The sequence below is a fragment of the Vipera berus genome (genome assembly GCF_964194415.1).
Source record: "Vipera berus genome assembly, chromosome: 2".
Classification (NCBI taxonomy): Eukaryota; Metazoa; Chordata; class Lepidosauria; order Squamata; family Viperidae; genus Vipera; species Vipera berus.
Window position 1 is genome coordinate 178086317 of NC_138203.1, and position 12146 is coordinate 178098462.

General features: G+C 44.1%; 1 protein-coding gene across 1 annotated transcript in view; it reads right to left on the bottom strand.

Moving 5' to 3' along the window:
* The window catches only part of NTN1 (netrin 1), a gene marked incomplete at both ends in the record, with an annotated part of 132165 nt that overhangs the window by 57875 nt on the left and 62144 nt on the right, over window positions 1-12146 (bottom strand). Inside the window, one exon of the mRNA XM_081319634.1 lies at window positions 3914-4102. Coding sequence (XP_081175760.1) covers window positions 3914-4102 — 189 coding nt within the window. The remainder of the gene's footprint in view (window positions 1-3913; window positions 4103-12146) is intronic.

Genomic DNA, 12146 nt, shown 5'->3' on the forward strand with positions numbered 1-12146 from the left:
TTAGTGAAGTTACAATGGCACTGAAATATTACATTCTTACATCAAATTTTAAGTGATGATTTTAAATGCTTTTTTGTGTGTTTCTCCATAATCTACACTGAATGGTTTAAATTGTGTTTTTTTCCCATAGAACAAAGTTTTATATTAATGATTTAATATTTCTCCATGTGTATGTAGAATTTCTGTGTATACTGGCAGAACACTCTTTGTCCTCTCAATTACTAAGCCCAGTGAATGAACCCAACTGTTTGCTGGTATGCACACCTGTGAAAAGGGGAGGGAAGGCAAACTCCTGTTTTTGATGTAAGAGGCCCATTTGCTGATCTGAATAACCTCAACAATCCATTCACACCTTTGTCTTTCTTCTTTCAGGTCTGAAGTCCCTTTTTCTATGTCTTTGTTTTTACTTGACAAGTCACACATGTTCTGAATAGCTGCTCCAAGCCATTCAGCATTTATATATGTGTGTTTGTGCTTGTGTGTTTGAAGGGGGAAAGAAGAGGAAAGAAGGCTGATAAGCTGGGACAAGTTGAACAAAACAAACTTCTGATCTTTTTTTTAAAAAAAAAAGTTCTGAAAGCTTTATAGTTTCTTGGACACAGGTCATGGGCCAGACAAGTGGCACTTCCAGGATTAAACTACCCAGATATCTTTTTCTCTAGCCACCCTTTTCACAGCTAGTTCTCTCATGTTGCTAAATTTTGCATCGTCCAAATGCTGATTTATTTATTTGACTTCTATGGCCCCCAACTCACTTAGAAGTGACCAATTGAAAAAAAAGAGGAAAATTGAAGGAGTTGTCTAGAGAGGATTGTCCCAAAGATGCTTTTTCATGAGGCAACTGGACTTTCTTGTTTTAATTTGAAGACTTTTTTCTTCTCATCCAAAAAGCTTCTTCAGCTCTGAGCTGAAGTTGGATGAGAAGTGAAACGTCTTCAAAGAAAAACAAGAAAGTCCAGTTGCCTCGTGAAAAAGCAGCTTTGGTACAACTATGACCGGGATAACTGAGAATCTCCAAAATATTTAGAGAGGATTGCACAAGTTACATCATCTACTTACTGTGGAAGAGAAAAACCAGTCGCCAATTATCCTATAGTTCAATAAATGAAATGAGGCAGAAAACAACTTTCTTCCCTACCCCAAGAAAAAAGGCTTAGGGAAAGTGAGAGGGGACCTTAAGGTTCCACTTTTGTCCCACTTCCATGTACCCAACTGGAGCTTGCAAATATTCAACTACTGCCTAAAAATAAGGCAGGTAGAATGGAAGATAATATTGTCCTAAACACAGAAACAAAGAAAAGTTGCCATTGATGCCTAGATAATTGACCATTAGGAACTGAAAGGTAGCTGCAGGAAGAAAAACATTCGTAGTTTTCACAGATGATTAAAGATAGCAGTAATCCTGCTGTTTCCTTCCGTTGGACATTGGTCTTATGCAGTGCTTTTTTTCTAAAAAATAAAGGTGCCGGAACTCAGAGGTGCTGTCACTGTGAGCGATGCTGGTGTCTTGCTACGGCGTCGCCGCCCATCCTTTGAATCCCCACCCCTGCAGCTCGGAGCGACATGCTGCGGGGATTCCCCTTCCCACAGCCACCGTGGGGATTCCCCTCCCTGCAGTTGCCACATCGAGGCCCGTGCTGAGCCCCCACCCGGAGCTGCTCTGAACCCGTACCAGAGCTGTGTTCCTTGTGGCAGTGGTCTCTGGCGCCAAACAGCTGACGACCTCCAGCACTGGCACTCATTCACATACTACCCCGTCGCTTCCAAATGCAGTGAGTGAGCGAGCAAGTGGCGTTTGGAAGCGTTTGGAAGCGATGGGGCAGTAAGTGAGTGAGTGAATGAGCAAATGGTGTTTGGAAGCAATGGGGCAGTGAGTGAGCGAGCAAGAGGCCTTTGAAAGAGACGGAGTGAATGGGGGAGAGACTGAATGAAGTGCCTTTGAAAGAGACGGAGGAATGAGTGAGAGTGACTGGAGGCTTTTGTGAGCAAAGTGTGAGTGAGTGGGGGGGCTTTTGCGAGTGAAGGGTGAGAGAAAAAGGGAAAAGTGAGGGGGAGAAGGGAAAAAGAAAAGGCACTGACTTCTGACTTCCTCTGTTATAGGAGTAGAAGGAAGCATTGACATTGAACCTCAACTTTTTGCTTTTCTATAATATTATGAACTAGCCATTTCTATAACAATTTATAACATTTATAACAATAAATGAATCTAACCAATGAAACCCAAAATACGCCCCCCATTTTTTAGTCATCAAGTTTTTGACACCTTGCTAAGCACTGGTGGTGCTTGAATATTGTCATGTCCTAAAAGTGGTACAATTTCTGAAAAGGTTGAAAAGCCCTGATGTAAATGCAGCCTAAATTGTTTATTGCCATCCTATTTGCAAATAATATCTTACTTACCTAGTTGAGATGGTGTAGTTTGGCAGCAGGGAGGGGGTGCAAAGTTCCTGCCTCGCTGCAGACAACTTGCCTGTGCAATGTTTGCCGGCCAGGTGTTTTGGTGCGCTCAGCAGCAATACCTATTGGCTTTTGAAAGCCAATAGGCCAGGCGTAGGCAACCTTGGCTCTTTTATGACTCATGGACTTCAACTCCCAGAAGATGTTACATAACATTAACATCAATTGGAAGATGTTAAACTGTCCTTCTGCTTCTTTCCTTCCCAAAAATGTGTTAATGAGTCCTCTCTAAGCTCTGCTGATCAGCTTGTCCTGGACTGTTTTGCCGCAAAATGGAATGGTTTGCAAGTTGCAGTTGAGACATCTCATTTTAGATATATCATATATAATTGAAGATTGTAATTAGTTGCATGTGCACATTCAGCAAGTGTGATGTATTTGTGCTGGCTTTTCTAGACCTCTTTCCAACCACATCCAGAAAAAATTGTAACAAACATTGGAATTCTTAAGGCCATGTTTGGTATTTCCCAGCAATCTGTTACTGGTAGGAAAAAGCAATCCCTGCTGCGTTACTTATCCCAGAGAAGCATTTGCATGTATGCATTTGCATGTATGCTTGTCCAGAATGTGAAAAGTGAAAGATTGTGGCTAAACAAAATTTTAATGTACAGATAATACCACCAGAAATTATTTTAGCCTTTTTAATAAATGTTATTGATGTTAAGCTCACCATGGAAAACATCATATATTGTTATGTATATACTAGGTTAATTATTTAAAGACTGAAGTGCAACATAACTAGATTCTAAATAATCTATTTTTCGAAACACAGAACAGTCCAAACAGTAAAAGTAAAGTCCAAATTAAGAATATTTCATTCTTAAAAATGTTTAATTTAAAGTGGTTTAGTTGTAATAGATGGTTAGATTCAAAATAGTTTTCAAGAGTATGTACAAAAGATACTATTTTTTCTAGCATCAGCTAAATTAGACATATTACATTGAGAAAAATGTTTCTCATTTCTTTCCTGTTACCTTTATTGATTTCATTGCAGAGATGCTAACATAGGAAATAGATTATTTTGTTTTCTAATTTTACCTTCCAAAAGACAGAAGCAGATGAAAAATGTGAGGTTCCTTCCTGTTGGCTTTTTTGAATTAGCTGTTTTAGATTCTAAAAGTTTAGTTCCTAAAGAAGTAACCCTGTAAATAATTTTAATGTCCTCCTCTAGTGCAGTGTAGGCAAGCTTGGCTCTTTTATGACTCAAGGACTTCAACTCCCAGAATTCCTGAGCCAGCATGGCTCAGCTTGGAAACCTTTCCCTTTCCCCTCAGCATGGCTGGCTCAGGGTTTCTGGGAGTTGAAGTCCACGAGTCATAAAAAAGAGCCAAGATTTCCTACTCCTGCAATAGGCTTTCAAAAGCCAATAGAGAGAGCTTTTTTTTCCCCTGCAAAAAATAAGGTGCCGGCATGCTGTTCTGAGCGTTCTATGAGAAAAAAAGCCCTATATACATACCTTTGCATGCTTTCCTGTGCGTGATGGGTTTGGTCATATCCCGATAGTAGCCTTCTTTGCAATAGTGGCAGTGACGACCAGCTGTGTTATGTCGGCAATTAAGGCAAACACCCCCACTCTTGCGACCAGATAATTTGTAGAGTTCCATGTTAAAACGACACCTTCTGGCATGCAGGTTGCAGTTACAAGCTGGAAAAAAGGAGGAAAAATAGAGGTGTAAAGTTTGGTGGTTCTCAGATATTGATAAATTTGGCATGAAATGGTATATTATCTAGCTATATTATCAGCAAACATGTATAAAATAACGACAAGCCCCCAATTCCTTGTCACCCATATTCTGTTACATTGTATGTCAGCTTCTGCCCTGGAAGATACTTTAATAAGGCTTCAATCAAAATGTTAGACTTTTGTTGCTTTCTCTAAAATTATCAAGAAAATAACACAAAAAAGCTTCCCTAAAGTGGTGTCCTTTGCAAATACATTGGAGACTGCACAAATTCATGCCACAAATCTCTGACTCATCATTATGGGGCTTTGATATATGGTTTATTAATCTGCTTTGGAACAGTGAAACTTTATGATCCATTCTAGTTTCCTAGTTTCTAGTTTTCTAGTTTCATGCTGCCAGTGGGACATAAAAGCATGACATTTGCTTATTGTATTCTATAACTGTTATTGTTAATTCTTTGTTCTGAAATTGTAACACAGTTTTTAAATGAATTCCTGCTGATAAAATTCCATTCTCTCACTCAACTATATCCAAAGCTTCTGTAATGTATTGGGCTTGTTTTGTTAAGGGAACACCACATGGGAAGGTTGCTTGAGCAGGGAAGCTGGCTAACGGCTCCCAGCTCCTCAGACAACCTGTTTCCAGCACCGCTATTGGTTGCCTCTAGGGCGGTAATAGGTTGCTTTAAACCTATTGGCCGCCGCCTAGAGGCCAGGGTATAAATTGCTGCATTTGCAGCCCTGTTTCTCAGTTCAGATCCTGCAAGCAATAAACAATGATTTTTGCTGAACTCACTCGCCTCATCTTCGTCATTAAGCAACGAACCCAGTACATAACACTGGCGATGAAGGGGGGATCCTGCTTCTCTGATGGAGCTGAAAGTCACTAGGGGAGAGGCAGTGCACACCTGGTGGGAAAAGCAATTCCACCCCCCTATGGTCAGCTAGCACAGCCACGCTAGTGACCATGCCCCCAGAGAACCAGTCCCTGGGCAACGGAGGAGCAGGATTCGAAGACGCCGAGCACCAGCCACGAAGACCAACAGAAATGGCCAAGGTTGGAAAGCTGAGAGAATTCAACATTAAGCAGCCAGAAGAGTGGCCCTTGTACCTGTCCAGGGTCGAGAACTACCTTCGAGTGAACCAGGTCGCTGAGGACGGACTGAAGGCTACCACGCTCCTCTATGTGTGTGGCCCAGCAATGTTCGACTTAGCAGAGAACCTGTTCACGCCAACGCCGTTGGAGTCCGTATCCTTCACGGACTTGAAGAAGAAGCTCAGAGAACATTTCTAGCCCAAGCTGTCGGTGATCGCTTGGCGCTATTCTTTCGAGCAAAGAATACAGCAACTGGGTGAAACCGCGTCCGAGTACATCGCGGCCTTGAGGCAGGCCGCACACCTGTGCCAGTTCTCCAACATCAAGGAGAGGCTACGAGACCGGCTTGTCTGCGGTCTCTGCAACTGAGAGCTACAGCAGAAGCTTTTCGCCAAAGAGATTCTATCATTTTCGGACGCACAGAAGGAAGTCATGGTGGACAAGCCATTCGGCCCGCCAAAACTGCACAACGCAAAGAAGCCATGCACCATGAGGATGCCGAATGCACAGAAGACCCCGAAGATGACACAGAAGTCAACAAGTTACACAACTTGACCAACAGCGTCGCAGCAACAAGCAACAGGAGGCCACTTACAAGACATATCCCTTCCTTAGATGTCCATGTTGTGGTGGTAGGTTCCGGATAGGCATGTGCTGGGCCCGCAGGAAGACAGGCCACATCGCGTCTGTCTGCAGAGGTCACTTGTGGGACCGGCCGTTGAGTCGCTAGTCAGAAGATCCAACCAGGAGAGGTACTGGGGGCCCAGGACAGCACAGCTTGGGTTTCTGCTCCAGCCGCAGAAGCATTTGTCGTACAGGGGCTCACCGCCCGATTTTGCCCAAGTATAGACTTCAGGTGGAGCTGCAAGGGGTCCCCTGCAAGATGGAGCTGGACACAGGCTCCACTGTTTCTATTATTTCCCTTGAAACATTTAATTTCATTTGTAGTCGCAGTAAGAGATGGGCCAAGCCTTCTGATATTGTACTAACTGATTTTCAGAATGCCAGAGTCGCAGTCAAGGGTGAAGCCACACTAGCTGTTAAATTTAAGGGGTTTTCAGGGCACCTGGATGTTGTCGTAGTAGGGGGCCAGAGAATGAGCCTAATTGGGCTTGATTGGCTTGATGTGCTAGGCATCCAAGTAACCGGAATCAACCAGACTCAAGACACGAGTCTAGCGACAGTATGCGAGGAATTCGCAGATGTATTTGATTCAGCTCTGGGAACATACACAGGCCCGCCAATAGCATTCAAACTAGACCCGAACGTAGTGCCAGTCAAGATTAAGCCTCGTAGGATCCCATTTGCCCTCAAACACAAAATAAACACTGAATTAGATAAACTTGTTGAACAGGGCATTTTGCAACCAGTAAATGGGGGTGAGTGGGAAACCCCAATTGTAACACCACTAAAAGCCAATGGGGAGGTCAGAATCTGTGCAGATTATAAATGCACAATTAACCAGACACTCAAACAACACGCATACCCAGTACCAGTAGTAAGCCACATCCTGGCATCCTTGCAAGGTGGCACCATTTTTGCAAAATTAGATTTGGCTCAGGCCTATCAGCAACTTCCTGTTGATGAGGCCACGGCCGCAGCTCAGACAATTGTAACCCACAGGGGGGCATTTAAAGTAAAGCGCCTGCAATTTGGGGTCAGTGTAGCCCCGGGCATTTTTTAGGGCATCATGGAACGTACACTCTAGGGCATTCCGGGGGTTTGCCCCTATTTTGATGACATGCTCATTGCTGGAGAGTCCACTGAGGTGCTAGCAAGGAGGCTCAGAGCCATCCTGCAAAGGCTGCGAGAAGCAGGCCTCAAGCTTAAAAAGAATAAGTGTAGTATTGGAGTCCCTTCAACTGAATTCTTGGGGGTTTGCATTGATGCTGATGGCATCCACCCTGCTGAGTCTAAAGTAAAAGCCATTCAGATGGCACCTAGCCCTAAAACAAAAGGAGAGCTTCAGGCATTCCTGGGCCTTCTCAATTTTTACCACGCATTCCTTCATTCACAGGCTCTTAGATAAAAATGCTTCATGGAAGTGAACTAGTGTTCATGAAAAGAGTTTCCAGGAATTGAAGTCACTTCTGTCGGTCAGTTCCACTATCACTCATTTCAAAGAGTCAAAACCAGTCTGTTTAGCGTGTGACGCGTCCCCATATGGGGTGGGTGCAGTCTTAAGTCACTTAGAGAAAGATGGAACTCAAGTTCCAATTGCTTTTTATTCAAGGACACTGTCCTCCGCTGAGCATAATTATGCTCAAATTGACAAACAGGCATTGGCCATAGTAGCTGGAGTTAAAAAATTCCACAACTACTTATATGGCAGGGACTTCACAGTCTTCACAGACCATAAACCGCTATTGGGGTTATTCACTATAGACAGGCAGACACCCTACTACATACAGGCAGACACCCCTAGAATACTTAGATGGTCCATTTTTTTATTGGCTTATACGTTTAAGCTCATTCACAAACCCGGCAAGGATATGGGCCATGCAGATGGCCTGAGCAGACTTCGACTGCCACAAATTGAACCAGATCCATCCCCAGCGGCCTGCATTTTGTCCATTCAGGACTTGCCAGAGTTCCCCCTCCATGCAGGGGACATAGCTGCAGAAATGGCAGCAGACAAGACACTAAGTAGAGTGCTATCATGGGTACACACAGGGTGGCTGGATAAAAGCCCAGGTCCTGAGTTTCAGAGCTATTTTACAAGGAGACATGAGCTATCAGCTCACAAGGGTTGTATTCTTTGGGGGAACAGGGTCATAGTTCCTACCTCCCTAAGAGACAGGGTTTTGCAATCACTGCATGAAGGCCATCCAGGTATTGTTCACATGAAAGCTTTGGCTAGAAGCTATTTATGGTGGCCAGGATTAGATAAAGCCATTGAGGCCCAGGTGCATGGGTGTTATACATGCCAGCAATCAAGGCCTGAAATGCTACACGCTCCAGCTCACAGGTGGGAGGAAACTCACACTCCCTGGTCTAGGATTCACATAGACTTCACTGGGCCCTTTCAGGGACAGCTCTTTCTTATAGTGGTCGACAGCCACTCTGAATGGCTAGAAGTTATACCAATTGCAAACATGACTACTGCTAGGACCATTCAGGTCCTTAGGAAACTCTTTGCAACGCACGGGCTGCCGGACGTCGTAGTGTCCGATAACGGGGCCCAATTTACTGTGGCAGAATTTCCGGCGTTCCTGAGAGCAAACCTCATTAGGCATGCAACATTGGCCCTGTTTCACCCATCTACTAATGGTCAAGCCGAACATATGGTTCGCACCACAAAAGAGTCACTGAGGCATATAGTGACTGGGGACTGGCACCACAGACTGGCCGACTTTTTGCTTTGCCAACATTCCATGCCATGCACGGCTACAGGGAAAAGCCCAGCGGAGCTGCACTGGGGGAGGCAACTAATCACGAAACTGGACAGGTTGTACCCAGACCGGGTGGCAGCAGAGGCCTCTCGCCCAAAACCCCCGAGGGGGCTGCAAGTGGGTGACGGGGTGTGGGCCGGGAACTATGGGCATGGGAACTTGTGGGTGCCAGAAAAAATCACTAAAACGTCAGGCCCTCTCACATACGAAGTGGGCCTAGAGGGCGGGCGAGTTGTCCGTTGCCTTATCGATCAGCTTAGGAAGCGTTTTCCAGAACAGCCACAAAGCGAGGACTTTGTCACAGGTCCTTGCCTCGGGCCGCAAACCGGCAGCCAGGCCGGTCCATGCATAGCCTCTGAGTGCCAAAACAGTCAGAGCAACAGGGAGATGGCCGTAGGGGAGGAAAGCCCAGAAGTGCAGCATGGGTCCCCTGACGGAGAAAGCCAACTTGAATACTACAGCTGCTGTGCTAGCTCTGCAGAACAAACTGACTCTGCGGTGGGCCAACCTGGAAGGGCCAGCCAGAGATTGCCGAGCCAACCTGAATCACTTGAACTGAGAGACACTGGTCTACCCAGCCCGGCGGGCAAGCTGGTAGGCCAGGAAGTGCCTGGGTCCCCCAGGCATTCCACAAGGACTCGCAAACCTCCTGCTTATCTTCAAGATTTTGTCCTGAAATAATGAAGCTATAATGTTGTATGTACCTTTATTGTGCTGCTAGCTAGGAATCACCTGTATTAGCTAGGATGGAAACGTGTTAACTCACACTATTATTATACCTTTTGTAAACTGTATTGCTGTAATTACTTTCCTTTTTTTTGCTATAATGTTTGTTCATTCTAGGGGGGAGGGGTGTAATGTATTGGGCTTGTTTTGTTAAGGGAACACCACGTGGGAAGGTTGCTTGAGCAGGGAAGCTGGCTAAAGTCTCCCAGCTCCTCAGACAACCTGTCTCCAGCACCGCTATTGGTTGCCTCTAGGGCAGTAATAGGTTGCTTTAAACCTATTGGCTGCCGCCTAGAGGCTAGGGTATAAATTGCTGCATTCGCAGCCCTGTTTCTCAGTTCAGATCCTGCAAGCAATAAACAATTATCTTTGCTGAACTCACTTGCCTCGTCTTCGTCATTAAGCAATGAACCCAGTACATAACAGCTTGTTTCTGAAATCCTGTTTAGAGTGTTCATTTACAAATTCTATACAGAACATGAATCCATTTCTATAAACCCCATTGTAACACATAAAAACGTAACTTCATTCTAAGATCATATTTTAAGCAAATACATCATCTACAAATTTACTTACATAAAGTATCAGGGAGATTTGAAAATAATAACAACAACAACAGAGGGATATTCAGCACAATATCCTTCTTTCAGGATAACATAGATGCTTAAAAATCCAACAAAGCAAAGTCATTGGATTGTCCTAGGACCATGGTGGCGAACCTATGGTACGTGTGCCACAGGTGGCATGCAGAGCCCTCTCTGTGGGCACACGCACCATTACCCCAGTCCTAGGCCTTCAGCAAGATTTTATAAAACATTTTCCCTTTATGCCTCCGCCACTGTGTGCAAAAAAAAAAGGTTCAATCAATCAATCAATTTCAACTTCTTGCGGGGAAAAAAAAGAACTCGCAAAGTTGGAATTGATTGATTGAACTTTTTAGTCCCACCCAGTCTGCCATTACCACTGCAGCCACGCCCACCCAATGAGCCACACCCACTCAACACCTGACAATACATAAGTGGGTTTTGGGTTGCAGTTTGGGCACTTGGTCTCTAAAAGGTTCGCCATCCATGTCCTAGGATTAGGCACTCAAAGGCCAAATTTTAGTCCATGAGCACTCTGGTAACCAGGATTCATGTAATAAATGTAATAAAATAATTCAGAGTTCGAAAATGCAACACTAAAAAAGTAATATTTTTTTAAAAAATCAAGCAGGAACATATCTGGTCTCTGACATTATCCCAGCTTGGACTGCCTTGAACTTCATTCATTCATTCATTCATTCATTCATTCATTCATTCATTCATTCATTCATTCATTCATTCATTTTCAAGCTGTAGAGCCCATTCATACAAAGTTGTTAACTTTTGGCACTTATCTATTCATAGAACTAGTTATAAGCAAGGCTGCCCATTTAAGAGCAGTTACTCCTGAAGTCTTCATTGCAAGCACTTCTTCAACTGCCAGCTAGCTACTGAAACCTCTTCAGGAATCTGCACCTCAGCAGACTTTTGCCGTTCATACTGAAAGTGAGGTCCCATCCTTCCTTGCACCTAAAAAGACACTCTGATGTTCTTTCCCCTGAGTATGATCATATAATGAAATCTGGCTTTGACTATTCTTCTTGCATTCTAAGGATTCTAAGACTTCTGTATCATGGGAAGTAGATATCCATTTCTCATTCAATCAGTTCTAAGCAGTTCACGGATGCAATATCCTGCGGGCTGTAGTTCATTTCTTTGCAGATGGAAGCAATACTCTCTAGCACAAAGGTCCCCAACCTTTGGGGCACCAGGGACTGGTTCTGTGGAGAGAGGTTTTTTCCGTGGACCAGAGGATGTATGGTTTTGTGTGCTGCCTGCATCTCGTGGATGGGGCTTTGCTTGTTTGTGCGGACTGGTTGCTGGCATGCTGCAGCCCGGTACTGGTCCATGGACTTGGGGTTGGCGACCCCTGCTCTAGCACAAACCCTGTTCTGGTCCAGTCCCTATTTCCCTGCTTGTCTGGCTGTGAATTCCTTTCCCATGGGATTCTTTGCAGAGATTAATTAGTTTATTATTAGAACTGCATCTTGTTCAAGCATGCCTCTCACACACTGGTTGCTTGTTGCTCTCCTTGTGTTAATGTTAACATTCCTTCCAGTTTCTCCCTGCTTTCATTTGTTCTAAAACTATTGACTTCAACTGCAGTATGTCACAAACACAACCCTGTTTATTACAACAGTGTTCCCAACACCACCAATTATCCAACTCTGAGAAAACTCCAACTATCTGCATGTCCCTGGTTCCCTCCTCCCCTCACTCCCCCATTTCTAATCCTGGTCTAGTTTGGAGGGCAGCAACAGTTTTATCACCAAAGTAACCATTAAGGAGCTATTTTACTGTGCCAAATCACTGGGGTTTTGTTGTGTCTGGGGTTCTGCTACTATTGTCCTATCACACATTACAGCAGATCTGAACTATTTTTGATCCAGAGCAGACACATATTGCTATTTATGCTCTACTTTCTTCATGCACCTGTTTACAGGAACAAGGCTCTTAAAAAATATTGGATACTCTGCATATATTTTGAATATATACAAAATATATTCTTTGTAACTGCAAATTCTAATTTCATCCTGAGGGGGATGGATTGGGAACCAATGTTTTATCTTTTTGGAAAGCCCAGTTTCTAAATATCCTGTCCTTGGACTGAGCGGGCACTTAGCCAGCATTCACTGGCAATACAGTAACTGTTTTTAGCCTCTTAAGCTTAATGCTGCCCAATAGGGGAATTGGCCTTAATGAGAAAT